The 27,353-nt window shown below is 36.9% G+C and overlaps 1 protein-coding gene across 6 annotated transcripts in view; it reads left to right on the plus strand.

The window, feature by feature from the left end:
- The first annotated feature begins 2,592 nt into the window (after nt 1-2,592).
- Nucleotides 2,593-27,353, plus strand: part of NetA (Netrin-A) — a 260,352-nt gene continuing 235,591 nt past the window's right edge. For all 6 annotated transcript variants that reach the window (XM_028319402.1, XM_028319408.1, XM_028319404.1 and 3 more), the window contains exon 1: nt 2,593-3,723. In XM_028319402.1, the coding sequence (XP_028175203.1) occupies nt 2,601-3,723 (1,123 nt within the window). In that variant the 5' untranslated portion in view covers nt 2,593-2,600. The remainder of the gene's footprint in view (nt 3,724-27,353) is intronic.

Below are 27,353 nucleotides of genomic sequence, written 5' to 3' on the forward strand. Positions count from 1 at the left end.
GTTTCAAAAGTTTCATGGTGTTATTTTTTTTAATTTTCTGTGATTGGCAGTTTTGTGTGGTGTGGAATTTATCTTTCAAATATCATTAAATAATAAATTAGATTGATTTACATCTAAATTACACATCCGATAAGTCGTGTGGCCGCAGCTTAACATTTTCAAACCGTTTTGCAATAACCTTCGTCATATTTCCCCGCAGATTGGAAAAGGGTTAAATTGAGAAAAAACTCGTAGGTTTAATAACAGCTGTTGTTTCGGTATGTACGTTTATTATTTTAGTATTTCAGTTCGCGGTAGAGTTACCAAACCATTTAACCATTTAATTACAGTCAGTGTCAAATACTTCGTTTGTGACACCCAAAGTAGCCAAAAAGTTCGCAACTTTTTGGTCACTTTGGGTGTCACGAACTACGTTTATGGTATTAAGCAGTAAAAGCTTACTTAATTACACCGTGATAAAACAAAAAATTAGGTCTACTTTAATTGCAAAAAAAAATCTGTTATGTAGATTTTTATCTTACTTCTACGAGTAAGTTTGCAGAGTTCTATTGTCATGAAAAAAAACAATACACACAGAAGATGTAGGTAAGGGCAAATAAAAGCTTGTCATAAAAATATACGGGAAAAGTTATAAGAAGTTACAAACAATCAAACATATTTTTTTTACTGATCGACTTAACATTTCCATTGTTAAGGTAGTCATTAATTAATTGGCTGGTTCTTCACAGATTTTAATTAGAAGCAGTAATTGTACAAGGCATTACTTGTTAAAAATGTTGAGATAAGAGAAATCACTTTTTAACTGCCTATTAACAGTTTTGTCTCGTTAAGGATAAAAATATGTGCTTTATTATGATTTTTTACTATGATTAATCAATTGACATTCCTTTCCATCGTAAAAACGAACATTTATACTTTATATGTCAGACAATATAAAGAAACGTCTTCCAAATGTAAAAAAACTGTACCTATTTACTTAAAACTGTACCTATTTACTTAAAACTGTACCTATTTACTTAATTGACTCATTCAGGAACCGAACCTGGAACCCTCTGCGAATCACCCACCACTACTCCGCTGTATAATAAAGCCATTAATGTCATTGAGATTACCAATTATTCAATTTATACTGTTTTAGATACGACCCACATGCGGGCCGGAGATATTAAAATTACGCAATAAATAATGTAATTAAAGAGTGTTTTCTTTAGATATTACACTAATAGGAAATACAATAAAACTATTTAAATATGTTGTAGTGTGTTTCAATAAAAATATGATTTTAAGAAAGGATTTTCTTATGCATAAGATAGATATTTTCCGTATCAACAGACACATTATTATTACATAAATATTCTAACAAATTCGCCATTATAAATAATGTCTAAATTGACTCTACTGAGATTGAACCCATTTCTTATCGAGATGATTCATCATGCAAAAACGCCGACAACCCGTCAATTACTAAATAATAACTATGGTTTTATCAATAAAACTGATCTAGATTTTTAAGAGCTGTTGGTAAATTGTATTAAAATAAAAGTAAAGTCGGCAGATAGTGGTGACTGAGTTGACTTCTTTTCACCAAATGTTGGTCTCGAAGCACTGGTAGGGTAAAAAGTAAAAAATTATGAGACATGTGAAGGCTCCATAGGGCAAAACTTTAGTTTTTGTATTAGTTTTTTATTTTAATTTTAATATTTGACGATTTGTAAGCACTATTTTTAATAATTCATGTAAATAAAGGAATTTAGACTTTGACTTTGTAAACTGCAATAACAAAAATAACAAATCCTAATTAATTTTCCTTATTAACGGCATTCAAACAAATTGCAATCATAACAATACAGTCTAATAAGAATTAAGCTTTGATTTCAAATAAACAAACAAAGGGGCGGTCGGACCCCTCGAAAGGTTGTTGAAAGTTCGGGAGCGTTTGAAGACATTTCAAAACGCTTTCTTATTGCGTCATTTATGTGCAAAAGCACGCAATTCAATTTGCGGAAGTTTTTAGTAATTAAAAATCGCGTCCCACAGGGGTAGGCCGCTATTAGCTAGCCAGGTACGATGCTTGCGTTCTTGGCGCGCTTTGACACAACGCGCTGTCTGGCCGGCCGGGCTGTTCACACTGGGCGAGCTTGCAGCGAGAACTTTTTCACTCCGATAATAAATTGTTTAGATATTTTTGGGATCACAGTTTTTTGGTCTGGTCACCGATGGTTTGATTTTAAAGTAACGGCAGAATTTTATAAATAGTTTGATAAATGTAATAAAAAATAGTCAGAAAAAAAACCACCATTATTTCTATTTATTTTAAAAGTTATTTGAATTTCCAAAATTATTTCTAAATTAAATATGTAATAAGTCTGTATCTTTGGTAAGTAGTTATGTAGTTAAGCTACTTTTTAAATTATTGCGAAAGAAATTTTCTTTACAAGGTTATTTCTTTACAGATACTAAAAGGTTAATAGTGTCTATGAACCTAAATGTTATACAAGAAAAGTGCATCTAACGTAACAAAGCTCTACCTGTTGCGGAAGCGATCTTAGCGCGCATTAAATTAAAACAAACTTTCACCAATAACAACAAAGTCGCTCAATATGTGCGGCCACAAGCTCGGAAAGCTCCCGCCCCGCCGGTGGCGGTCGGCGGCGGCGGCCAGTCCGCCGGCGGCACGCGAGCACGCCGCACGCACCATGCGCGCCCTGGCTCCGCTCGCCCTCGCCGCGCTGGCGCTCGCCGCGCCCCCCGACCCCTGCTACGACGACGCCGAGCGGCCCCGCCGCTGCATCCCCGACTTCGTCAACGCCGCCTTCGGCGCGCCCGTGCTCGCCTCCTCCGTCTGCGGCCGGCGCGGGCCCGAGCGCCTCTGCGACCCGCCCGGAGACCAGCCGCCCGACCAGGCCTGCCGCGTGTGCGACGCCGCGCGCCCCGACCGCCGCCAGCCGCCGCAGCACCTCACCGACCTCAACAACCCGCACGACGTCACCTGCTGGCGCTCCGCCCCCCTACCGCCCGCCGCCTACGACTCGCCGCCCGACAACGTCTCCCTCACGCTCTCGCTCGGCAAGAAGTACGAGCTCACCTACGTCAGCCTGCAGTTCTGCCCGCGCGCCGCCCGCCCCGACTCCGTGGCCATCTACAAGAGCGCCGACTACGGGCTCACGTGGCAGCCCTTCCAGTTCTACTCCAGCCAGTGCCGGCGCGTGTACGGGCGCCCCAACAAGGCCACGGTGACCGCCGCCAACGAGCAGGAGGCGCGCTGCTCCGACTCGCACCGCCTCGGCGACGCCGGCGGCTCGCGGCTGGCCTTCAGCACGCTGGAGGGCCGGCCCAGCGCCGCCGGCTTCGACACCTCGCCCGTGCTGCAGGACTGGGTCACGGCCACCGACGTGCGCGTGGTGTTCAACCGCCTGCACATGGTGGCCGAGGGCGACGAGGCGGACGGCAAGCTGCAGGCGGCGGCGGGCACGCAGCACTACGCCGTGTCGGACTTCGCCGTGGGCGGGCGCTGCAAGTGCAACGGGCACGCGTCGCGCTGCGTGCTGGCCAAGGCGGAGGCGGACGCGGGGGCCACGGGGGCCACGGGGGCCACGGGGGCCCCGCAGCTGGCCTGCGACTGCAAGCACAACACGGCGGGCCGCGACTGCGAGCGCTGCAAGCCCTTCCACTTCGACCGGCCCTGGGGCCGCGCCACGGCCCGCGACGCTAACGAATGCAAAGGTCAGTTTTCATGTTCATTTGCATAGAAACTCGGCCGTATTGTTGTCTTTGTATTGTTCGAGTGCACTCTCGCGAACTTTGTTGCAGTTTACGAAACGTTCCCGTGTAGAGACGGGATGTGAAATCTTCATTTCATATTCTATCGTTTTACGGGCTGCCGTAAATTAGACGAGACGTTTATGGACACTTTATAAATTACGTCGAAAAAAGCGTGTCTCCCGCACATAAAACAAGTCGTATCTTAAATACGTAAGAATGCGTGAATAATTGAGTACTTCATTAAAACCCGGGCGACATCATACTGTACAAACGAGTGCTTTCCAAAACCCGTTTCAGATAATCTTGACTCTCACGAATTACGAAACTGCGGAGATCAGTTTTTGAAATGCATAGATCTGTGTTGATGCGCGCGTCTTGTGCATGTTAAATTTTATTCCCCCATAAGCTATGGAGCGTGTGTTAGAAACTGCATCGGACCATTCATTTTCAGCGCAGCATGACATTTTCAACGAAGCACAATTTAATCTAACTTGTAACGTAATTTTATCTCGGCGGCCATTATCACTAAACGATGTGTCCAACGTATCTCGTTAAGTCAACGGCGAACTGCTACAAACAAATATTTATTTGTATTTATCACAGATTGCTTGAGCATTACGTATTCAGACGTCAGTCAGTACCCGCTGACTAACTGACTATCTGACCCAGCTACAACATTACAGTTGATTTTAATCTTGCAATAAACTTCACTTTAGTGCAGGATATTTAATGGATATTGACGTTATTACATTGGCGTGTAAAACTTGTATTTAGTAGCAATAATAGTAATTAAGAGGCTTTAGATATTAACTGTAGCCCAATACATCATTAGTGTTAATCCTTTGGCATAAATCCTACTATATTTTAGTGCATCTATAAACATAAACAAGACAAGTCGGATTTCCTGTACATCCCAACGAACTCTACTTAAACCATAGGTACGAGTACATGAAAAATTTTCATGACACGATTTTATACTAAGTTCATTTTTGATATCTACTTTATTTATTTAGTTTCATAATAGGTATTTAGTTTCCTTGGACAGAGAATTAGGAATCGCTTACAGCCAAGTTGTACATTACGTCTATAAATGGAAAATACTTCGCAGATAAACATAATAATATACAATTTATGTTAAGGCGTAGTTTTATTACGTTTTAAAGTTATGTAAATACAGTTACTTCGGCTGATAGAAAGCCTGACGCACAGCCATAAGACTGCTAAAATATGCAGCTAGACGTAAGTAACTAAAATATTGTTAATACTTAATAAAACATACTATTGTATCATTTTGACAACAACAATAACGAAACTATTTAAAAAAGTTTACACATAAAATTTGAAAATATAAATAAGTATAAGTAATTTCACAATAACATACACAACAAACACAAATTATTGAACAAACGGATCCGTAGTATATTTTCCTTGTTCTGTGTGCTTACCATGAGTTTACGTTAGGTATGCTCGCTATCGAGAACGTCAAAAAACTCTATGAAGTTTTATTTCTTGAAAGTAGCCGCTAGGGGCGCTACACAATAATATGTCATACATTTAAATGTCATTTTTTTACGCAGTCGCTAGCGAGCACACCTAACGTAAACTCATGGTAAGCACACTGATGGACATTTTTTCTAGATAACCAACAAAAGACAAAAATACCAAACATAATAGAGTCGGTTACGTTTTGTGAAACATAAGACATAAACTACTATCACCAGATATTTAACTAAAGATTTAATTATTTACTCAATGAAAATACGATAGCGTCAGCGCTATCATGGCATGCTTTTTAATTACTTTCATAATCAAGATTAAAAGCACCATAAAGCTGCATATTATACTATAACGCGGAACGGCTATCCGTCAGTAGTGAAGCAGTAAAACTTAATTACACTGGANGCACTGGATATAAATCAATTGAACTAAACGGGAATACTCAGTAAGAAAGGGTCACAAATAATTCAATCTACGAGTAAACTCCAATTGTAATTGATGCGAATATAATCACGTTATTGATGCATTACATGAATGACTGAACTTGGACCTTCTATGATTGCGAATGCAGTAAATAACTTATGAATAATTTATACGACAAATAGTATCAGATTGTAACAATGTTGACGTTCGCTTCAAGGTGAGTTTATTTTCATATACATAATTACTAAAATTTATGTATTTTAGCTAGTCATAATACTCCATAACTCTCTACTGTGTCATTTCTCTAGTAAGGAAAAAAATACTGATAACGTCCAATTTATAAACTCCAATCACAACTTGTTATAAAACTGTAAAATGTAGAGCTATTTGTATCCCTATTTAATTATGGCATATTAAAAATAAGTCAAGTAACCCCACAACTTAAATTATGTTGTGATCATCAAATTATAGTATCATGGAGGTGTAACAAAAACCTATAAAAGCCCCGCACTCTATAAACTATAAACCCAACGTCCTTACCATAGATGGAGTTAATTTCAAACGCATCCTTGGGACGTCCATACTCTATAGTATGTGTTGTAAGTTTATGATAATATGGTAGGAGGCCACAAATCATAGGGCGCGTGGGCGCACCATTATCGCCCGACCTTAGGGTCACCATCAAACGTAAAATGTGACCACAGTTCGGACTAATAAGTAGTTAAAAAGTAAATATAAAGAAGCACTTATAATAGCAATGTGTGCTTGTAAGTACTCGTATATTTTAAAAAGAGTGCATAATTTTATTGAATTTAATTTTAACACAAAATTCACTGCTCTAAAAATATAGTCTGTAGTCATTGCAGAAATCAGCTCTAATTATGTATTACTAAAACAAATAGGTACTGAATAATGAGTTATGATATTCGGCAGACAGAGAAAGTCGGCGTCTATTCTTCTAAGTCCTAAGAACAAGAAGTTGGACATAGAAAAAAGTTTTTATTTTTATTAAACAAATACATAGTATGAAAGTGATACGCCTGTGATTGCCACTAAAGCTAAACAATACACTGTCCAGTTTGTACTCGCTTCCGAATGGCGTAACCAATGTACAGTTAATCCGGACAGCTGCAATCTTGGATGCATAGCTGCCCGACAAAAGCCCGGCTCTGTAACACGCCGCTTAATTTGTCCGGACAAGCGTCCGGGATGCCTAACACTAATCCGGACGTTTGGCAGCCCTGCGGATAAATAAGGGACGACGAAAAAAGTTATTTCCTTAACCAGGCGATAAGATTTAATTCTAAGAACGTCCTGTTATTGTGAACTTGTTACTTGTTGTTTAAGTTTGGTTAATTTTGACAATGTTTTCACAGTCTCTTGAGATTCCATTTATTTTGTGTTAAAATGCTTTCAAACATTACTAATTATATTTTTTCTCATAGTGGCTTTTTGAACGACATCTTATTGGCGCCTTGGTTTGACATCCTTACAATAAAGTTGGAAAAACTAATGTAGAGTCCATTGCAAAAACCTAATTCTTTAAAATAAAGTCAGTTGTTCGTATTAGTTACAGTTTTTCTCGTTACTGTATTATTCATTGCTTGTAAACCATCTCATTATACTTTGAGATTGTTTTGCATTATGTATCGCTTGTAAATATATTTGTTCCCATTGTAATTGAAATCTGACATCTGCGTACATTGTGCATGTTTTAGTCACAACTATTGTANGTTAGTATTGTCATTATTTCAAGTTTTGCGTGAATTTGATGTTATTGAAATCCAATACACGGAATACAAATTATAATTTTAGGCGATAGCAGCTAGTTTTTGAACTGTCGATTGCTACAGTTACGCTAGTTCGATCTCCGACATCGTTAAACTACGAGTATTGTTTTGAACCTACTCCTAAAGCTAGTTTTTTGACTTAACTGGAGGGGTTAGTGGGAATATTAATAAATATAATTTGTGTATTAAAAATTACTACCTAGTACCTCATCATCATCATCATCGTTTCAGCCATAGGACGTCCACTGCTGAACATATTAGGCCTCCCCCACTAGTACCTACTTAACTAAAAAGAAGAGATTTCCATCATGTTTACTCGACAATTCTGGCCACATGTTTTATGACATTGTTTTATGATGATGCTAGACAATTTTTACAAGTAGGTACTTATTCAAAGACAATCATATGGGTTAATGACCTCAAGCTACTGTTATAAATTCACCGTATAAAATCCACTAATTCAGTAAGACTGGTAATGTTTCGTATAAATAAAACCCGAGCTCTAAATCTCGGGGCTTTCATCATGAATTCAACGAATTAATCTGACATTTTACACGCAAAATATTTGTCGGTTTGTTAATCTGCAATAAATCTGCAAAATGACGTGTATTTGCAGTTGGCAGTGCAACAAGCCGTATGTCACGGTGTTATGACTTCGTTCGAGTGAATCAGTGCGAGTTACGGGACGGGCAAAGCCCAAAATGGGGGGATATAATGTTGACAAAGTTTACATGAGCAAGTAAAGAAAGACGTTGGCATTAGTACGAACCACTGGCACAATGTGGTATTGTTAATTGAAAGAAGTACCTGCTATTTTGCACAAAAAATGTACTTTTAAAAAGCCGTAATTTTCATTAAGCTCGGAAAATACACGCGTCATCGCCGTCGTCAAGTTCTCGCTAAACATTTAAAACATCGGTCTTACACACAATTTCTGGTACAACAAGTAAATTTAAATAACTGGTAGGTACCTACTCGATAGTAATATTTGAGATATTCTATCTTAATCTCTTAACTCAGTGAACACAATTAGCGTCCTTCGAATAATTAATTACCTTAGCTCATTGGTTGATTTTCGATTTATATTATTTAATCCTAATGCTATTAGTAAACTAGGTACTATTTATAATACCAATCATGGCGCAACAAATCAATCCGTCATAGTTAACGCAAATTCATCAATATGTAAATCAACGCTAAAACTAAAAGCGGTAAAACGAAAATAAATAACTTTACGCAGAGCAATAATTGCTAGTGTGAAAACGACCTTACTAGTATACTGAAAAAAAAAACATACCCACTTAAAATACTGTGATATTATCCTCCATAATATTCCTTTTCCTTGGAACCTTTGTGAGCTCCACATTATTTTAGGAATAAGAAAATATTTGTATAACCCCGTGTTAGAGGCTGCTGAATTTAAAACAAGGTTAAATAAATAGCACTCAGTTCGCTCGTTGTTGTGGAAAACCATATTTTGCTTTACTGATTTTGACAAGACACGTTACGAAAATGGTGGCTCATAAAGTATGACATCAGGGTTGGGTGGGCCCAATTGTTACTCTTACCAAAAAATCGTGAGAGCTGCACCAGTGTAGCCTCCTAGCCAGTTACTTAAGATAAAGTGTTACCTTTAAGTAACTGGCTAGAAGGTTTCGCTGATCTTTATAATTATTCTTTTACGTGACCATTGAAGCACTGAGTCATTATCATTAGAACAATGAATCTGCTATAAGAGAAGCCCAAAAGATGCATTTTCATTTTTCATTTGTACCTTGAAGGTCTCTACATTTTTTATACCACTCTAGTCAAACTAGCAATATCTTAATCAAATTGTGTATTTCCACTAGGTATTTTGTATCCCCCAGAAAGAGTTCAGTTTGGTAAAAACGAAAATACGTAAAGCCAAAACAAAAACATTTCGTAATCATATTAAATTCATCGACACCGAATCTAGGGTACAGACAAAATAAAGCCTATCTAAATCGGCTGAACCTTTTCTTCAACTCCGAAATTTCTCGAAATATCCCGAAAGGTTTCTCGAAAGCCGTAAACTTAGCCCATAGTCTGGCTTAGCATAACGTAGGAAATATCAAGTTTCCCGCGGAATGGCGGCTGGAATGTTATTGAGTGGAATTGATTCAATTTAAAGTTTCTATGTTATAGGATTTCTTCGTTCCTATAAGCTTGAGGGGTTACGTCTCACTTTCACACTTGAAGAGTTCAAAGTGTCTCAGTTTCAAATACTCTTATGTTTCTAGAGCGAAAAGTTGAGTCTGGTATTTGAACATTGTGTTAATTTAACATTCTGTAACTTGATATTTTGTTAACAAATCTTTTAGGTACCTATTTTCGTTATTTATACATTACCTACTGCTCAGTTATTAGTATAATGATGGGTGTAGTAAACTTACAGTAGACGTCGTTTTGATAGCTAAGACTGTTTTTGAGTTTTTTTTTTCTTTATGAGAGTTATTTCTGCCGATGACGTGTGGAAAGATTCGTCAAAAAAGTCGTCGAAAAACAATAGTTTTTTTTTGTGAACAGTGTCTTTCTTTAATGGCCAGTATGATCTTTTACCTATAATGTTGGCAGCCCTGGCAGGATTAAGGCGAAGTTTAAACACTTAAATAAATCTCAACTTGAGATAGTATTACAAACAATTAGAAGGATCTCGATCGATGACGATAATGGTGTTATACTGCTCCATTTGGTGTTCGTGCTTTATCGCCGTGGTTTGATCTGGAGATTTATTTTATTGCATTTAGGAATGATAATGTTCGTTTAGCCTTTTACAACGTTTTTGACAGTGAAATGTTGTGTCTTCGTGCGGTTATGGGGCTTTGAGTTACTATTAAAGTGGTGGAAGAATGCATGGTAGTCTCCGTTTCTTTTTTGTGTAATCTGCAGAATTTAGTACTAATACAATATTTTATTACATGTCATGAATGGTATTTTTCTTTGGTTATAGATCTGATGTTTAATATTAACAAAATATACCTAATTTTATCATGAATATCTTGTGGAAATCTCTTCTTTCTATCTTCAAAATTAAAATTTACCAATATAGTCTTCGTAAAATTATGTTATAAAATCTCTATTGACTATCCATTTTCCACTCTTGACTTGGTATCCATTTCCACCTATGTAAGCACCAAGCCATCGATCTTTGATGGAAAATCCCAAGATCGGAATATCCCGTTTACAACGTCGTTCAGTTCAGTTCGACTGAATGAACCATAAAGCGATTGTTCGGCCGAAACTGATGAATTATTTAATGTTTTAAGCCACAAACTGAATTGTATTTTTGTTTTGACAAAAAAAGAACAAAATTGGATTTTCAACAAACGTTGTTCATTCATGAGGATTGTATTTTAAACCAATATTGAAATTGATTGCTTCCCAATATTCTACATCTATCTATTTTAACACATTGGTGATTTTAATGATAATGTGTATCAACCAGAAAGCATAGAGGTACTTCAATTTCGTACAGTCAGCGCCAAACAGTTCGTTACATCAGGTGAGATACAGGCCAAGAACTTCCTCGTTGTGGAAAAAAAATCATCCAAAGTAGCTTATAACTTCGCAACGTGTCTTTGTTATACTGGGAATAAGGTTGTGTTATCAACTTTTTGGCTACTTTGGGCGTCATGAACTATTTGACGCTGAATGACTCTACCACCGCGACCAAGAATGTCCGCCATCATTTGTGGTCGTAAAAAACTCGTATTTTCTTAACATCCTCAAGATCTGCATTGTTTGTAGTACAGACAACAGTTTTAGGTACAATTATTGTCGCAAAATAGCACGCAATTCAACTAAATAAGACGCTGCAGTGTTTAGTTTGATGTGCCCTCATCGGTACCTGCTTTATATTTTTCCAATAATTCAATTAAATGTGTTCAAACACAATTATACCTTACAATATATTCGGAACAATCTAGATTTAGAAGTTCGTCGAATTTAAACGCTTCAAATTCGCCCAGTTTATTGGGTTCGGAAAACTGCGTTTATACAGTACGATTAATTTTAAGTGGTTAACCGCTGATTAATTGGATATTATTTCGAAGAACTTGGTAACTTCTATTAGTATAATTCCTTGCGTTATTTGTAGAAATCAATCATGCTCATACTTATGTACACCTTGTGTATTTTTGCAAAACTTTATTTATTAATTTTATTCAGCTATCAACATTAGATACAGTGTTAAACACAACAAAAAAATTAAGCCAAATGTCTCTAGCTCCCACATAAACGATAACCTCAGCATGCATATTATTATTATGCAAATTGCATCTCTCTGGCTAGATACATGCTTCTTCTTCTTCTGTGCCTTTTCGCATTTCATATTGGATCACTTTTCGTTCAAGGGTGCCATGACAGTCTAGTGTTCAGAAATTGCTTTTGCTAAAACGTGGTACCTATTGCTCACAAAAATACTCTACACCACTACTACTAGCCTTAGGCCCATTTTCTACCAAGGCGCAACGGAGATATGTTCTGAATAACCAATCAGATTTCATTCAGATTGAATGAAAGTGACAATAAAATTTGACTGGTTATTCAAAACATTTCTCCGCTTCGGTCTGCCTTGGTGGAACCAGTAGCCTTATTCACGTAACAAAACTTCAACGACATGCAAGCGATTTGATCGCTGGTGTCACTTTTCGTATTCACGTGTTAATCGCCCGATTTTGTTTCGATTTCGTTTTTATGCGTATACAATCGTTGCCTCCGCGGTATTCACCTATTACCTATTTTGGAGTTTGGTTCAATGACGAATCGCTGGGTTGCTATCGTATCGAGTAACCATTCTGTCGAAATGACACGTGAATACGGATTTAGAACTGTTTATCAATAGGAGGACTTTTAAACGTCATCGAAATTTTGACTGTGTCAAATACGTGAATTAGGTCGCAGGCTTTAACGACCAACTGAACGGAATTGCACCAATTTAAATGTACTAAAAGGCAATGCGTGAAAACGTCGTGTATTTCAAGTGCATAGAAATAATTAAAGTGTACCGTTAATCATAGAACTGATTTATTTGTGGCTCTATTAGCATAGCCACAGAGTGGGCGACGCCTCGGGGCTATCGCAGCGCTATTTGGATGCATTTTTGTTCGTTTTGCGATTTATTACTATCCAGATTGTTACTGGTTTATTTCTGTATTGATGTGATAGATAATAAATGAAGGTGTCGGACTACTTTTGAAACGAACTTTGTTGGAAGTAAAATAAGAAGCCAATTTATTTCTTTGATAGGTTAAAAATTACATACTTCATGACATTTATTTTTGTGTGACGAAGACACAATTAATAAAAACTGAAGTTCTGAATTAATGTCCATACTTCATACGCTAGCTAGAGCGCTTCAATCGCTCTAAGTCAAAATTCATTTACACCGTCGTATCTGAGCTCTAATAAGTACTAATTATTTATTATTCTGTGGCTCTACCAACAATCAACAGATTACAAATCCCACGAGTGATCTTGTTACCCGTCTTCAAACTTCTAAATAACAGTCATGCATAAATCATAATTACGCGAAGGCAACTCAATTCTCAGCCATCAGAATAACGCGCTAATTTCACAAAAACAACCGTAACAGCTGTCAGAAGTGTTAAAACAAAAGGTCAGTTATCACCGCACGATCCATGTGGTTAGCCACAGTGGCTATCGGAATGGCCACTAATATAGCCACAAAAACAAAGCGTAGCCACCGGCTGTCAAGCGAGAGAAAGAAGGCCGATTTACAAGGCACGATTTAATTGCGGACTTCAGAGTTGCGAAACAATCTCTTTATTTGACCACATAAATAATGGATTTAGTAACTTGAAGAATGAATGGGAAGATATTTTGATTCAATGCACAGTGCGATTCACCAATTTTTTTTTATAATAAAATAATAACTAGATTTTAGTATTTTTGCCTGAACTTTTTCTGGAAGCAGTTCTTCTGTAACTGTAACTTAACATATTATTGATAGAGGTTCATTCTCAAGCCAAGATCGGATGATTGCTTCGGTACATAGGTTTTTATGGTGTTTCTGATCTCATTCAAGACTTTCTGTGACCGACTAATATCGTAAAATGAGCAACTGCCAGAAACTAGTTAATAAAATGTAACAGTCGTAACATGTTACCGCGGCTTGGCAAGCGGTCAACCGGCCGCATAGCTGACGCCTTTGTACTACGATTGGGACACTGTCTAGCTATAACTTGTCGTATTTACAAACATACACTATTTCATACGCGGACAAATACTAGATGAAAATATACAGACGAATGACCCATTTGACGGGAAGAATCATTGGATTTGACTGTGAAGAATCTACATTTTATCCTGTTTTTTTTTTGTTTGTGGGCCTTTCAGAAGATCGAACCTACGAATAAAGTCGAATTCTAAACCACAATACTTTGACAATGCTTCAAAGAGAACAATAAAGCAATATTCTTACGCTTTCTCGAGTTTTTGTAGAGTTCTAACTCTCTAACTTATTTATTACTTTTTACTGTACAGTCCATAAATTAATTATTAATGACGGCAATTATTAAAATATAGATACTTGTACTTACTTAGCAATTTGGAAACGAAAATGTTGTCGTCAGGCAGTCCTATCTATCGAAAGCGGTCTCTTCCGACGGATAGGTGTTACTTAAGTCGCGCAAAGTACATAAAATGTTTTTTAAGATTAATTTTATGAAAAATTTCATTTGTATACAACAAAATTTGAGAAGTTCAATAACGAGCAAGGCCACTATCTACAAGTAAAACGAATTACAAACGCCAGACGTGTCTAGTTCAGTGACATTGGCACGATTTCAAGTTTATTACGACAACGCTTTCACGGGATACAGCATTCAAGATGTGACCGATACCTTTAAATCATACCTGGAGAAAGAGAACAACATAGAATGTTTGAATTCACCAAATCGTAAAGCGAGAAAAATTGTAGGGGTTTTTAGGATCTTGTGTCTTATCTTTGACTAGCTGTTCCCACGACTTCATAGGTACGCGTGAAAATAGATTGAATAATATTTCCCGTTTTTGTAATATTTTTCTTTATTGCTCCGCCTCTATTGGCTACCTTACAGCCAATACAATTATAGCTTAAAGCCTACCTCAATAAATGGGCTATTAAACACAAAAATATTTTTCAAATCGGACCAGTTGTTCCTGATAATTCTCGGATCAGAAAAAAAATTATTCTCGGATCTCGAATTCTCGAATCGGCCAGACCGACCTTTTCACCGTTCGGCTATCGTGGCTTAAATTTAATATCATCAAGTAAAAACGGCTCAAACTAAGCAGCAACGACAAGTTTCTGTGCTTTACCCCTTCACCAGCAAGAGATGTGACCGATACATCTAAATCATCGGCGATCGGACAATACGCACGGAAGTTGTAACTCACTGACTGAGTCGAGGAGGTTGGCTCTTTCCTGCAACTATAAAACGAGGACCGCCATTACAAGATACGAAGGTTTTTATGAGCCAGTTAATGTCGTGGTTTTGCTATCGATGCCTGTTTTATTTAAAACTTATCTTTTTATTACAAGCTTGAATTAGGACGACGAACATTTTCGGAACTAACTTCTCTCAAGCTCTTTCAAATGAGTAGTTTTGAGACGGACGTCCGTAAACTACACTAAAAATTTTATGACTACTGCGTTGGAATAAAAATGTCAGGCAATTACCAACAGAGTGTGCGGTCTTGCAAACGGACTACAAACGTCCGTTTCAAAACGTGTAATTTGAAAGAGCCTTTAGTTTTTTTATCTACAGGGTGGAATTTTGTAAGGCCACCTGGAGGGAAAGTACTCTTAATACTGTAGATAGAAAATTTTACTGAAAGAAAACATTCCTTTATTTTTGAAAAGAAAGAGAACTGCATTCAAAGATTTTCGAAAATTACCTACCATACCATACAATTTCCTGTACATAATTAAAATAATTTAAGATTTCATGGTTTTCCTTTCATTTAATTTATATTTTTATATTTTTCATAAACCCTAACGATCGATGCAATAAAAATACAGGCTGTAATTTTTACCAGATTTTACTTGGTTCGAATTCCGGGTGTGTGGCAAGTAAATTTTTGGAAATCTTTGATTGCAGTTCTATTTCTTTTCAAAAATAAAGAAATGTTTTCTTTGAGAAAAAATGACTATCTACAATATTAAGAGTACTTTCCCTCCAGGTGGCATTACAAAATTCCACTCTGTATATCTATAACGATTTCTTTCAATGTGTACCGAAGACAGCACATCTATTACATAATTTGTTGCAATTGCCCATAAATTAACTATCGCCTGTTTATCCAGCTGACATAAAGAGTCTTTTCAGTGATTTGTATAGACGCAGTAATGAATTTATTGAGTTACATAATAAAACTTTATTATAAGGGTTCCGTCCTTGTTATTTTAGGAAGGAACCCTCAAAACATTTGGGCAATAGGCCTCTCCAAAACGCCTGATCGTGGGGAGTGTAGCCCGAATGCTTCATTGGCCTCTGGTAAATTAGAGAGAGTCGTACTCCTGCAGTGGGGAGTATGGTTGGGTTGCACCATCTTACTTTAACTTTGACAAACGGCAACAATCTGTCAAAATCCATACAAAAAGCACCGGTTATCGTCAAAGTTAGGTGGTGCAATTTAGCCTTAGTCTGGGTTGCACTATCTTATTTTAAAAAACGTCAAAAGTTTATCAAACTCCATATATTAAGAATAACACTGCTTAAAGTTAAGGTGGTACTGAGGCTTATTAACCTGGTAATGATGATGAAGACCCTTAAACAAGTCTTTTCAACTCCAATAGCCAACTCTACTCAAAAGTTACAGTTCGCCATTTAGGTTCATGTCAAATTTTACAACCCGTAAAGTTTACATTTAGTTGTAAATAATTCGGTCCGTAAAAGTGTTTTAGCGTTTTATTCTCGAATGGGCCAATTAATGGCAATAAGCGCCGATTACCGCCCACATTGGTTTTGTTTTTTATTTTTATTTTGCTTACACAAATCGTGATTTCCTTTTACGTCGACGACATTTAGATAAAAATGTTTTAAAGACCCGGAATGCGTCAGAATATTTGGGCTAAAAAGTCATGTTAAAGACTCTTTCAAGTTAACACGATTGATGAATGAGTTCACGCTAATTTAATTTAGTACGCAATTCATGAAAATATTCTGAACGTGAATGGGGACATTTAATTTTAACACAACTTTAAAATAAGAATCTAAAAACTCCAAAGTATGAATCGATCCCTCAAATACAAAACTAAAAGTGACGTCACGTGAATATGAAATTATGTAATGTTCTCACTACTTCTCACCTTTACTTAATCATCAACATCATCAACACCACTTTACATGGACTGGGCTGGGTTAATGTCTACAAAACATAACTATTATAAGTAATAAGCTGGGAGCAAGCTGCTATTTTAGACCACCAAAGGTGTCAATCAAGCAGCAGTTTTGACATCAACAAAGTGCGCCATTTCAAAACATTTGTTTGTTTAAGCACAAATAAGTAATAAATATCGTGTATTTCCACAAAAGTCACCCGCAAGTGCACGAAATGCGAGGCAACCCGCGGCGCATTGTAGTAAAGGTGGCCTTCATGACCCACTGCGGTGTTGGGTCCTATTCCGACACGAGGGCCTTATTTGGATCATTTGAAGGACAAATAAGTAACTGATTTTACTGACAGATTTTAGTAGATAGGCAATCCGTACTTCCATACTTTTCTTATTGCATATTTTAGTCAAGATAAACTTGATTCTATATTATTTATAAAAAAAAACATTGATTCAATTTGGCTTAATTATGTAAATGGTTGCTAGTTTAATACTGTGTTTAAATAGAAATATTATTTTAAAATTTAAACTACATGAGCATTTACTACGACGTGCGATTATCGTCTAAACTTGAGATTAAATCAATTCTTATTTCGTATCAATGGACCATTTCGGTCCAGACTCTACAAATCTTTGTCATAGCCAAATAAGGTCAGGCTGATCAGGCTGTGTGATCACCCAGACGCTCTTTCGCTTAAAACTATAGTAAAATTGTCGCGACACAACACGCCTACCCACAGGCGCCCGGGCCCGCGCAACCGACCGCGGCGAGATGTGACAATAGTCTCAACATAAAAGGACTCGTGTCTATTATAGTAAAGAGTGTTGCGTATTTAGAGGTCTCATGTCTGAAAATAAAAGTATTTAAATACGGTTTTTGATACCTATCGTGTGAACAAAGATGGTTGTACAGTTGTACTGTTACATCAGTTCATACCTAACTTCATAATTTACTAGATTTCGTTCCTTTCTTGGATCAACTGTATCAAGTCCACTATTCATAACTATTGAACTGTATGTGACTTTGTTGTTGTACCTCATAAAAAAATAAAAAAATGATTAAAAAAGAAGTTTTTTAAAACAACAACATTTTACGTAATATTTGTTTGTGTTGACTGTCTCAAATGGCTGCAATGCGAAATCTTTGCGAAAACGAAACAATCATATTTAAAACTTTCTTTTTGTTTGGGTTTAACTCCGCAATGGCTGCTTAAACATTCTGAAGTGACTTTCCCAACTGATAGAATTAAATAAATAAATAATAAATAAATCTTTGGACAATTTCACACAGCGCCAGCTAGCCCCAAAGTAAGCAACTTAATGCTTGTGTTATGGGTGCTAGCTTAACGGATATACTACTTATATACTTTTTTTTTTTTTTTTTAAATACATAAATATTATACATAGTCACACCCAGACCCGTATACTACTNCTATTGTATTGTCATTAGTTCAAGTTTTGCGTGAATTTGATGTTATTGAAATCCAATACACGGAATATAAATTATAATTTTAGGCGATAGTAGCTCGTTTTTGAACTGTCGATCGCTACAGTTACGCTAGTTCGATCTCCGTCATCGTTAAAAATTTAGAAATTTTTATATTAGAAATTTTGTACCTACTTAATCTAAAAAGAAGAAATTTCAATATTTATTTCTTAATTTTAATTAACGCTATTGTGCCTATTGTATTTATGCTTATCATATCTCGAGAGCTCTGACCGCGATATTTCATGACATTGTTCTATGATGATGCTTGACAAGTTACTAGTAGGTACTTATTCAAAGACAGTCATATGGGTTAATGACACAGAAGCTACCTCCAGCTATAAATTCACCGAATAAAATCCACTAATTCTGTAAGACTGGTAATGTTTCGTATAAATAAAACCCGAGCTCTAAATCTCGGGGCTTTCATCATGAATTCAACGAATTAATCTGACATTTTACACGCAAAATATTTGTCGGTTTGTTAATCTGTAATAAATCTGCAAAATGACGTGTTTTTGCAGTTGGCAGTGCAACAAGCCGTATGTCACGGTGTTATGACTTCGTTTGAGTGAATCAGTGCGAGTTACGGTGACGGGCAAAGCCCGAAATGGGGATATCTTGGTGACAAAGTGTACTTGAGCAAGTAAAGAAAGATGTTAGTATTAGTACGAATCACTGGCACACTGTGGTATTGTTAATTGAAAGAAGTACCTGCTATTTTGCACAAAAAAAATACTTTTAAAAAGCCGTAATTTTCATTAAGCTCGGAAAATACACGCGTCATCGCCCGCGCCGTCGTGAAGTTCTCGCTAAACGTTTAAAACGTCAGTCTTACATAGGTACAATTCTGGTTAAACTACAAGTACCTAAATGTAAATAACTGGGGTCGGTACTCGATTCAAGTAATTCTTACGAGATATCGGGTTCTATCTTAATCTCTTAACTCAGTGAACACAATTAGCGTTCTTCCAATAATTAATTACCTTCGCTCATTGGTTGATTTTCGATTTATATTATTTAATCCTAATGTTTTAGTAAACTAGGTACTATTTATAATACCAATCATGGCGCAACAAATCAATCCGTCATAGTTAACGCAAATTCATCAATATGTAAATCAACGCTAAAACTAAAAGCGGTAAAACGAAAATAAATAACTTTACGCAGAGCAATAATTGCTAGTGTGAAAACGACCTTATCCTGAACAATAATGAAAAAATGAACCCACTTAAAATACTGTGATATTATCCTCCATATTCCTTTTCCTTTGAACCTTTGTGAGCTCCACATTATTTTAGGAATAAGAAAATATTTGTATAACCGCGTGTTAGAGGCTGCTGAATTTAAAACAAGGTTAAATAAATAGCACTCAGTTCGCTCGTTGTTGTGGAAAACCATATTTTGCTTTACTGATTTTGACATTACGAAAATGGTGGCTCATAAAGTATGACATCAGGGTTGGGCCCAATTGTTACTCTTACCAAAAAATCGTGAGAGCTGCACCAGTGTAGCCTCCTAGCCAGTTACTTAAGATAAAGTGTTACCTTTAAGTAACTAGCTAGAAGGTTTCGCTGATCTTTAATTATTCTTTTACGTGACCATTGAAGCACTGAGTCATTATCATCAGAACAATGAATCTGCTATAAGGAAAGCCTAGAAGATGCATTTTCATTTTTCATTTGTACCTTGAAGGTCTCTACATTTTTTATACCACTCTAGTCAAACTAGCAATATCTTAATCAAATATCCACTAGGTATTTTGTATCCCCCAGAAAGAGTTCAGTTTGTTAGAAACGAAAATACGTAACGCCGAAACAAAAAACATTTCGTAATCTTATTAAATTCATCGACACCGAATCTAGGGTACAGACAAAATAAAGCCTATCTAAATCGGCTAAACCTTTTCTTCAGCTCCGAAATTTCTCGAAATATCTCGAAAGGTTCTCGTAACTTAGCCCATAGTCTGGCTTAGCATAACTTAGGAAATATCAAGTTTCTCGCGGAATGGCGGCTGGAATGTTATTGAGTGGAATTGATTCAATTTAAAGTTTCTATGTTATAGGATTTCTTCGTTCCTATAAGCTTGAGGGGTTACGTCTCACTTTCACACTTTGAAGAGTTCAAAGTGTCTATTTCAAATACTCTTATGTTTCTAGAGCGAAAAGTTCAGTCTGGTATTTGAACATTGTGTTAATTTAACATTCTTTAACTTGATATTTTGTAAATCTATTAGGTAACATTTTCTACCGCTCAGCTACTTTAAGATGGGTTCAGTAAACTTACAGTAGAAGTCTTTTTCATACCTATGAGTCTTTAAATTTTTTTTCTTCTTTGTGAGACACATTTCTGCCAATGACGCGTGGAAAGATTCGTTTTGTACAATAGAACATGGGCGTTAGTTTTTTTTATTCTGTGGACAATATCTTTCTTTACTGGCCAGTATGATCTTTTAGCTATAATGTTGGCAGCCCTGGCAGGATTAAGGCGAAGTTTAAACACTTAAATAAATAAATCTCAACTTGAGATAGTATTACAAACAATTAGAAGGATCTCGATCGATGGCGATAGCGGTGTTATACTGCTCCATTTGGTGTTCGTGCTTTATCGCCGAGGTTTGATCTGGAGATTTATTTTATTGCATTTGGGAATGATAATGTTCGTTTAGTCTTTTACAACGTTTTTGATAGTGAAATGTGTTTTCGTGCGGATATGGGGCTTTGAGTTAGGATTAAAGCGGTGGAAGAATGCATGGTAGTCTCCGTTTCTGTTCTGTGTAATCTGCAGAATTTAGTACTAATTTAATATTTTATTACATGAATGGTATTTTTCTATAGTTATGGATAATCTGATTTCTAATATTAACAAAATATAATTTTATCATGAACATCTTGTGAAAATCTCTTATGTATTTTTCTTTAAAACTATAATTTATAAAGGTAGTAGTCTTCGTAAAATTATGTTATAAAATCTCTATTGACTATCCATTTCCCACTCTCGACTTGGTATCCATTTCCACCTATGTAAGCACCAAGCCATCGATCTTTGATGGAAAATCCCAAGATCGGAATATCCCGTTTACAACGTCGTTCAGTTCAGTTCAACTGAATGAACCACAAAGCGGTTGTTCGGCAGAAACTGATGAATTATTTAATGTTTTAACCCACAAACTGAATTGTATTTTTGTTTTGACAAAAAAGGAACAAAATTGGATTTTCAACAAACGTTGTTCATTCATGAGAATTGTATTTTAAACTACTATTGACATTGATTGACTCCCAATATTGTATATCTATCTATTTTTAACAAATTGGTGATTTTAATGACAATGTGTATCAATCAACCAGAAAGCATAGAGGTACTTCGATTTCGTACAGTCAGCGCCAAAATGTTTTTTTTTTTTTTTTAAAGATTATTAGTAATTTGTTATTACACAAATTACTAATATTCCCGTTAGCCCCTCGTACTAAGCTAAATATGCTTGTGTCACGAGTGAGCTCACCACAATATAGTCGAGCGGCGGCGGGGACCGAACCCGCGTTCCCCGGATCACGAGTCGGCCAGTCCGACCCCTTCACCGTTCGGCTATCATGGCTTTTGAAAGTTCGTTACATCAGGTGAGATACAGGCCAAGAACTTCCTCGTTGTGAAAAAAAAATCATCCAAAGTAGCTCATAACTTCGCAACGTGTCTTTGTTATACTGGGAATAAGGTTGTGTTATCAACTTTTTGGCTACTTTGGGCGTCATGAACTATTTGACGCTGACTCTACCACCGCGACCTACTAAAATAGCTACCATTTTTAGTGGTCGCCATAAACTCCCCTTATTTTCTTAAAATCCTCAAGATCTCCATTGTATGTAAGCACAGCTAACAGCATTAGGTACAATTATTGTCGCAACTAAACAACACGCTATAGTGTTAGCTTAATGTGCCGTCGACTGTAGTATGTAGACTGTTTCATATTTTTCCAATAATTCAATGAAACGTGTTTAAATACACAATATAATCGGAACAATCTAGAATTAGAAGTTCGTCGAATATAAACGCTTCAAATTCGCCCAGTTTATTGGGTTCGGAAAACTGCGTTTATACAGTACGATTAATTTTAAGTGTTTCAGTTAACCGCTCATTAATTGGATGTTACTTCGAAGAACTTTGGTAACTTCAGAAGTTACACTTCTATTAGTATAATTCCTTGTTATTTGTAGAAATCAATAATGTACTGTAATGCTTCTTCTTCTTCATTTGTGACTTTTCCTATTACATATCGGATCACTTTTCGTTCAAGGGTGCCATGACAGTCTAGTGTTCAGAAATTGCTTTTGCTAAAACGTGGTCCTCGCTCACAAAAAGACTCTACACCACTACTACTACTAGCCTTAGGGCCATTTTCCAAGGCGTAGCGGAGAAATATTTAGAATAACCAATCAGATTTCATTCAGATTGAATGAAAGTGACAATAAAATTTGACTGGTTATTCAAAACATTTCTCCGCTTCGTTTCGCCTTGGTGGAAACCAGTAGCCTTATTCACGTAACAAAACTTCAACGACATGCAAGCGATTTGATCGCTGGAGTCACTTTTCGTTTTCACGTGTTAATAGCCCGATTTTGTTTCGATTTCGTTTTTATGCGTATACAATCGTTGCCTCCGCGGTATTCACCTATTACCTATTTAGTTTGGTTCAAGTGATTAAACGTTCAATGACGAATCGCTGAGTTGCGATCCTATCGAGTAATCGTTCTGTCGAAATGACACATGAATACGGATTTAGAACTGCCCCCCTAGACAAAACGCACTTTTTGATCGAATCGAAAATCGAATCCGTCAAAACTCCATACAAAAAAGGGGCTTTTCGACCACTTTTCGACTGGTTTGCGATTATAATTTGCACTTTGTCTAGACCCACTTAATTTGGTCTCAGGCCTTAACGACCAACTAAACGGAATTGCACCAATTTGAATTCTACCAAAAGGCAGCGTGTAAACGTGCGTATTTCAAGTGCATAGAAATAATTAAAGTGTACCGTTAATCATAGAACTGATTTATTTGTGGCTCTATTAGCATAGCCACAGAGTGGGCGACGCCTCGGGCTATCGCAGCGCTATTTGGATGCATTTTTGTTCGTTTTGCGATTTATAACTATCCAGATTGTTACTGGATTATTTATGTATTGATGTGATAGATAATAAATGAAGGTGTCGGACTACGTTTGAAACTAACTTTGTTGGAAGTAAAATAAGAAGCCAATTTATTTTGTTGATAAAAGGTTCAAAATTACATACTTCATGACGTTGTATGTGTGACGAAGACATTATTAATAAAAACAGAAGTTCTGAATTAATGTCCATACTTCATACGCTAGCTAGAGCGCTTCAATCGCTCTATGTCAAAATTCATTTACAGCGTCGTATCTGAGCTCTACTTATTATTCTGTGGTTCTACCAACAATCAACAGATTACAAATCCCACGAGTCATCTTGTTACCCGTCTTCAAACTTCTAAATAACAGTCATGCATAAATCATAATTACGCGAAGGCAACTCAATTCTCAGCCATCAGAATAACACGCTAATTTCACAAAAACAACCGTAACAGCTGTCTGAAGTGTTAAAACAAAAAGTCAGTTATCACCGCACGATCCATGTGGTTAGCCACAGTGGCTATCGGAATGGCCACTAATATAGCCACAAAAACAAAGCGTAGCCACCGGCTGTCAAGCGAGAGAAAGAAGGCCGATTTACAAGGCACGATTTAATTGCGGACTTCAGATTTGCGAAACAATCTCTTTATTTGACCACATAAATAATGGATTTAGTAACTTGAAGAATGAATGGGAAGATATTTTGATTCAATGCGCAGTGCGATTCACCAATTTTTTTTTATAATAAAATAATAACTAGATTTTAGTATTTTTGCCTGAACTTTTTCTGGAAGCAGTTCTTCTGTAACTGTAACTTAACATATTATTGATAGAGGTTCATTCTCAAGCCAAGATCGGATGATTGCTTCGGTACATAGGTTTTTATGGTGTTTTTGATCTCATTCAAGACTTTCTGTGACCGACTGATATCGTAAAATGAGCAAAGCTGCCTGAAAGTAGTAAATAAAATGTAACAGTCGTAACATGTTACCGCGGCTTGGCAAGCGGTCAACCGGCCGCATAGCTGACGCCTTTGTACTACGATTGGGACACTGTCTAGCTATAACTTGTCGTATTTACAAACATACACTATTTCATACGCGAGCAAATACGTGACACAAATGTACAGAAGATGGCACATTAAGCTATACTCTGCGGCTTCTTATGGTGTTGTAAATAGGTGATATTGATATAATTGAATCTGATACTGTACAGATGACTGACCCATCTATGATTAAATTTCAGCATTAAAGGGATTCTCCTTTCAATTATACTTCCAAGAGAATTTGCAATATTCTTTAGTTGTTTCGATAGATTATAGAGATCTTGCTCTATGTTACATACGAGTATTAGATTAGTTTCACCTTATTTTATATTTCAAAAATAAACAAATCAGTACAAATACCCTTACAGCAATTTGAAAATGACGCAATAGGCGGTCTGAATAACCTTTAGTGTCGCTCTCTCTCGAGTAGCGTGTTTTTTTAGCAGTATGTTTTTTGAGGTTTAAAAGCGACAGTTCATTTCTTTATGATATAATGTAAGAAGTTCAACAACGAGCAAGGTCACTATCTACTACAACGAATTATAAAACGCCAGACGCGTCTAGTTCAGTGACATTGGCACGATTTCAAGTTTATTACGACAACGCTTTCACGGGATACAGCATTCAAGATGTGACCGATACCTCTAAATCATACCTGGAGAAAGAGAACAACATAGAATGTTTGAATTCACCAGATGGTGATCGAGAAAAATTATCTATGACTAGCTGTTTACGCGTGAAAATAGTTTGAATAATATTTACCTTTTTGTAATATTTTTCTTTATTACTCCGCCTCTATTGGCCCTCGATAAATGGGCTATTCAACACAAAAATATTTTTTTAAATCGGACCAGTAGTTCCTAATAATTCTCGGATCAGAAAAAAAGTAATATCTCGAGTCGGCCAGCCCGACCTCTTCACCGTTCGGCTATCGTGGCTTAAATTTAATTTCATCAAGTTAAAACGGCACAACAGAAAATACATGATTCTGCGCTTTACCCATTCACCAGCAAGAGATGTGACCGATACATCTAAATCATCGGCGATCGGACAATACGCGCGGAAGTTGTAACTCACTGACTGAGTCGAGGAGGTTGGCTCTTTCCTGCAACTATAAAACGAGGACCGCCATTACAAGATACGAAGGTTTTTATGAGCCAGTTAATGTCGTGGTTTTGCTATCGATGCCTGTTTTATTTAAAACTTATCTTTTTATTACAAGCTTGAATTAGGACGACGAACATTTTCGGAACTAACTTCTCTCAAGCTCTTTCAAATGAGTAGTTTTGAGACGGACGTCCGTAAACTACACTAAAAATTTTATGACTACTGCGTTGGAATAAAAATGTCAGGCAATTACCAACAGAGTGTGCGGTCTTGCAAACAAACAACAAACGTCCGTTTCAAGACTTTTAATTCGAAAGAGCCCTTAGTTTTTTTAATTTATATTTATTACGATTTCTTTTAATACGTACCGAAAACAGCACATCTGGATATTACTTACATAATTTATTGCAAAATTGTCCTTATATTAACTATCGTCTGTTTATCCAGCTGGCATGAAGAGTCTTTTCAGTGATTTGTATAGTCGCAGCAATGAATGTACTGAGTTACATAATAAAACTTTATTGTAAGGGTTCCGTCCTTGTTATTTTAGTAAGGAACCCTCAAAACATTTGGGCAATAGGCCTCTCCAAACCGCCTGATCGTCTGGTAAATTAGAGAGAGTCGTACTCCTGCAGTGAGACTAAGGCTGGGTTGCACCATCTTACTTAAACTTTGACAAACGTCAAAAATCTGTCAAAAGCCATACAAAAAGCACCGGTTATCATCAAAGTTACCGTCAAAGTTAGGTGGTACAACTCAGCCTAAGTCTGCGTTGCACTATCTTACTTTAAAAAACGTCAAAAGTTTATCATGTCCGGTGGGTCCGGTCCGCCCCGGGTGCCAAGCATCAGGGGGTGACAACAGGCGTGCAGATTAGTACTCACTGGCGCATCTACATGACAAGGATCATGTTATGGGGTCATGATTTCATCGATTGGTATCATATAGCTGATGATTTGTACTAAGTTAAAATCTTTCATCTTCGAATCGGTAATCGGTAACCCTAAAATCCTGCGGGGCACCAGACCAGACCACTATAACGCCCCGGGTGCTAATGCCAAGCCATGCTACGCCGCTACTGCGTCCACTGTTGAACATAGGCCTCCCCCAATGCTTTCCATGTTGATCGATTGGTAGCGGCCTGCGTCCAGCGCTTCCCTGCTTGGACGTCCCTAAGAATTAATAACAAGAATAACACTGCTTAAAGTTATAGTTACAGTTAAAGTTAAGGTGATACTGAGGCTTAATGACCCGGTAATGATGATGAAGACCCTTAAACAAAATGGTCTCTTCAACTCTAATAGCCAACCCCACTCGAAAGTTACAGTTCCCCATTTTTGTTGATGTCAAACTTTTGAAACTTTACAACCCGTAAAGTTTACATTTAGTTGTAAATAATTCGGCCCGTAAAAGTGTTTTAGCGTTTTATTCTCGAATGGGCCAATTAATGGCAATAAGCGCCGATTACCGCCCACATTGGTTTTGTTTTTTATTTTTATTTTGCTTACACAACTCGTGATTTCCTTTTACGTCGACGACATTTAGATAAAAAAGTTTTAAAGACCCGGAATGCGTCAGAATATTTGGGCTAAAAAGTCATGATAAAGACTCTTTCAAGTTAACACGATTGATGAATGAGTTCATCATTAATTTAATTTAGTACGCGATTCACGAATATATTCTGAACGTGAATGGAGACATTTTAACACAACTTCAAAATAAGTATCTAAAGTATGAAT

The sequence above is a fragment of the Ostrinia furnacalis genome, unplaced genomic scaffold (assembly GCF_004193835.3).
Source record: "Ostrinia furnacalis isolate ACB-3 unplaced genomic scaffold, ASM419383v2 OfSCF7182, whole genome shotgun sequence".
NCBI classification, from domain to species: Eukaryota; Metazoa; Arthropoda; class Insecta; order Lepidoptera; family Crambidae; genus Ostrinia; species Ostrinia furnacalis.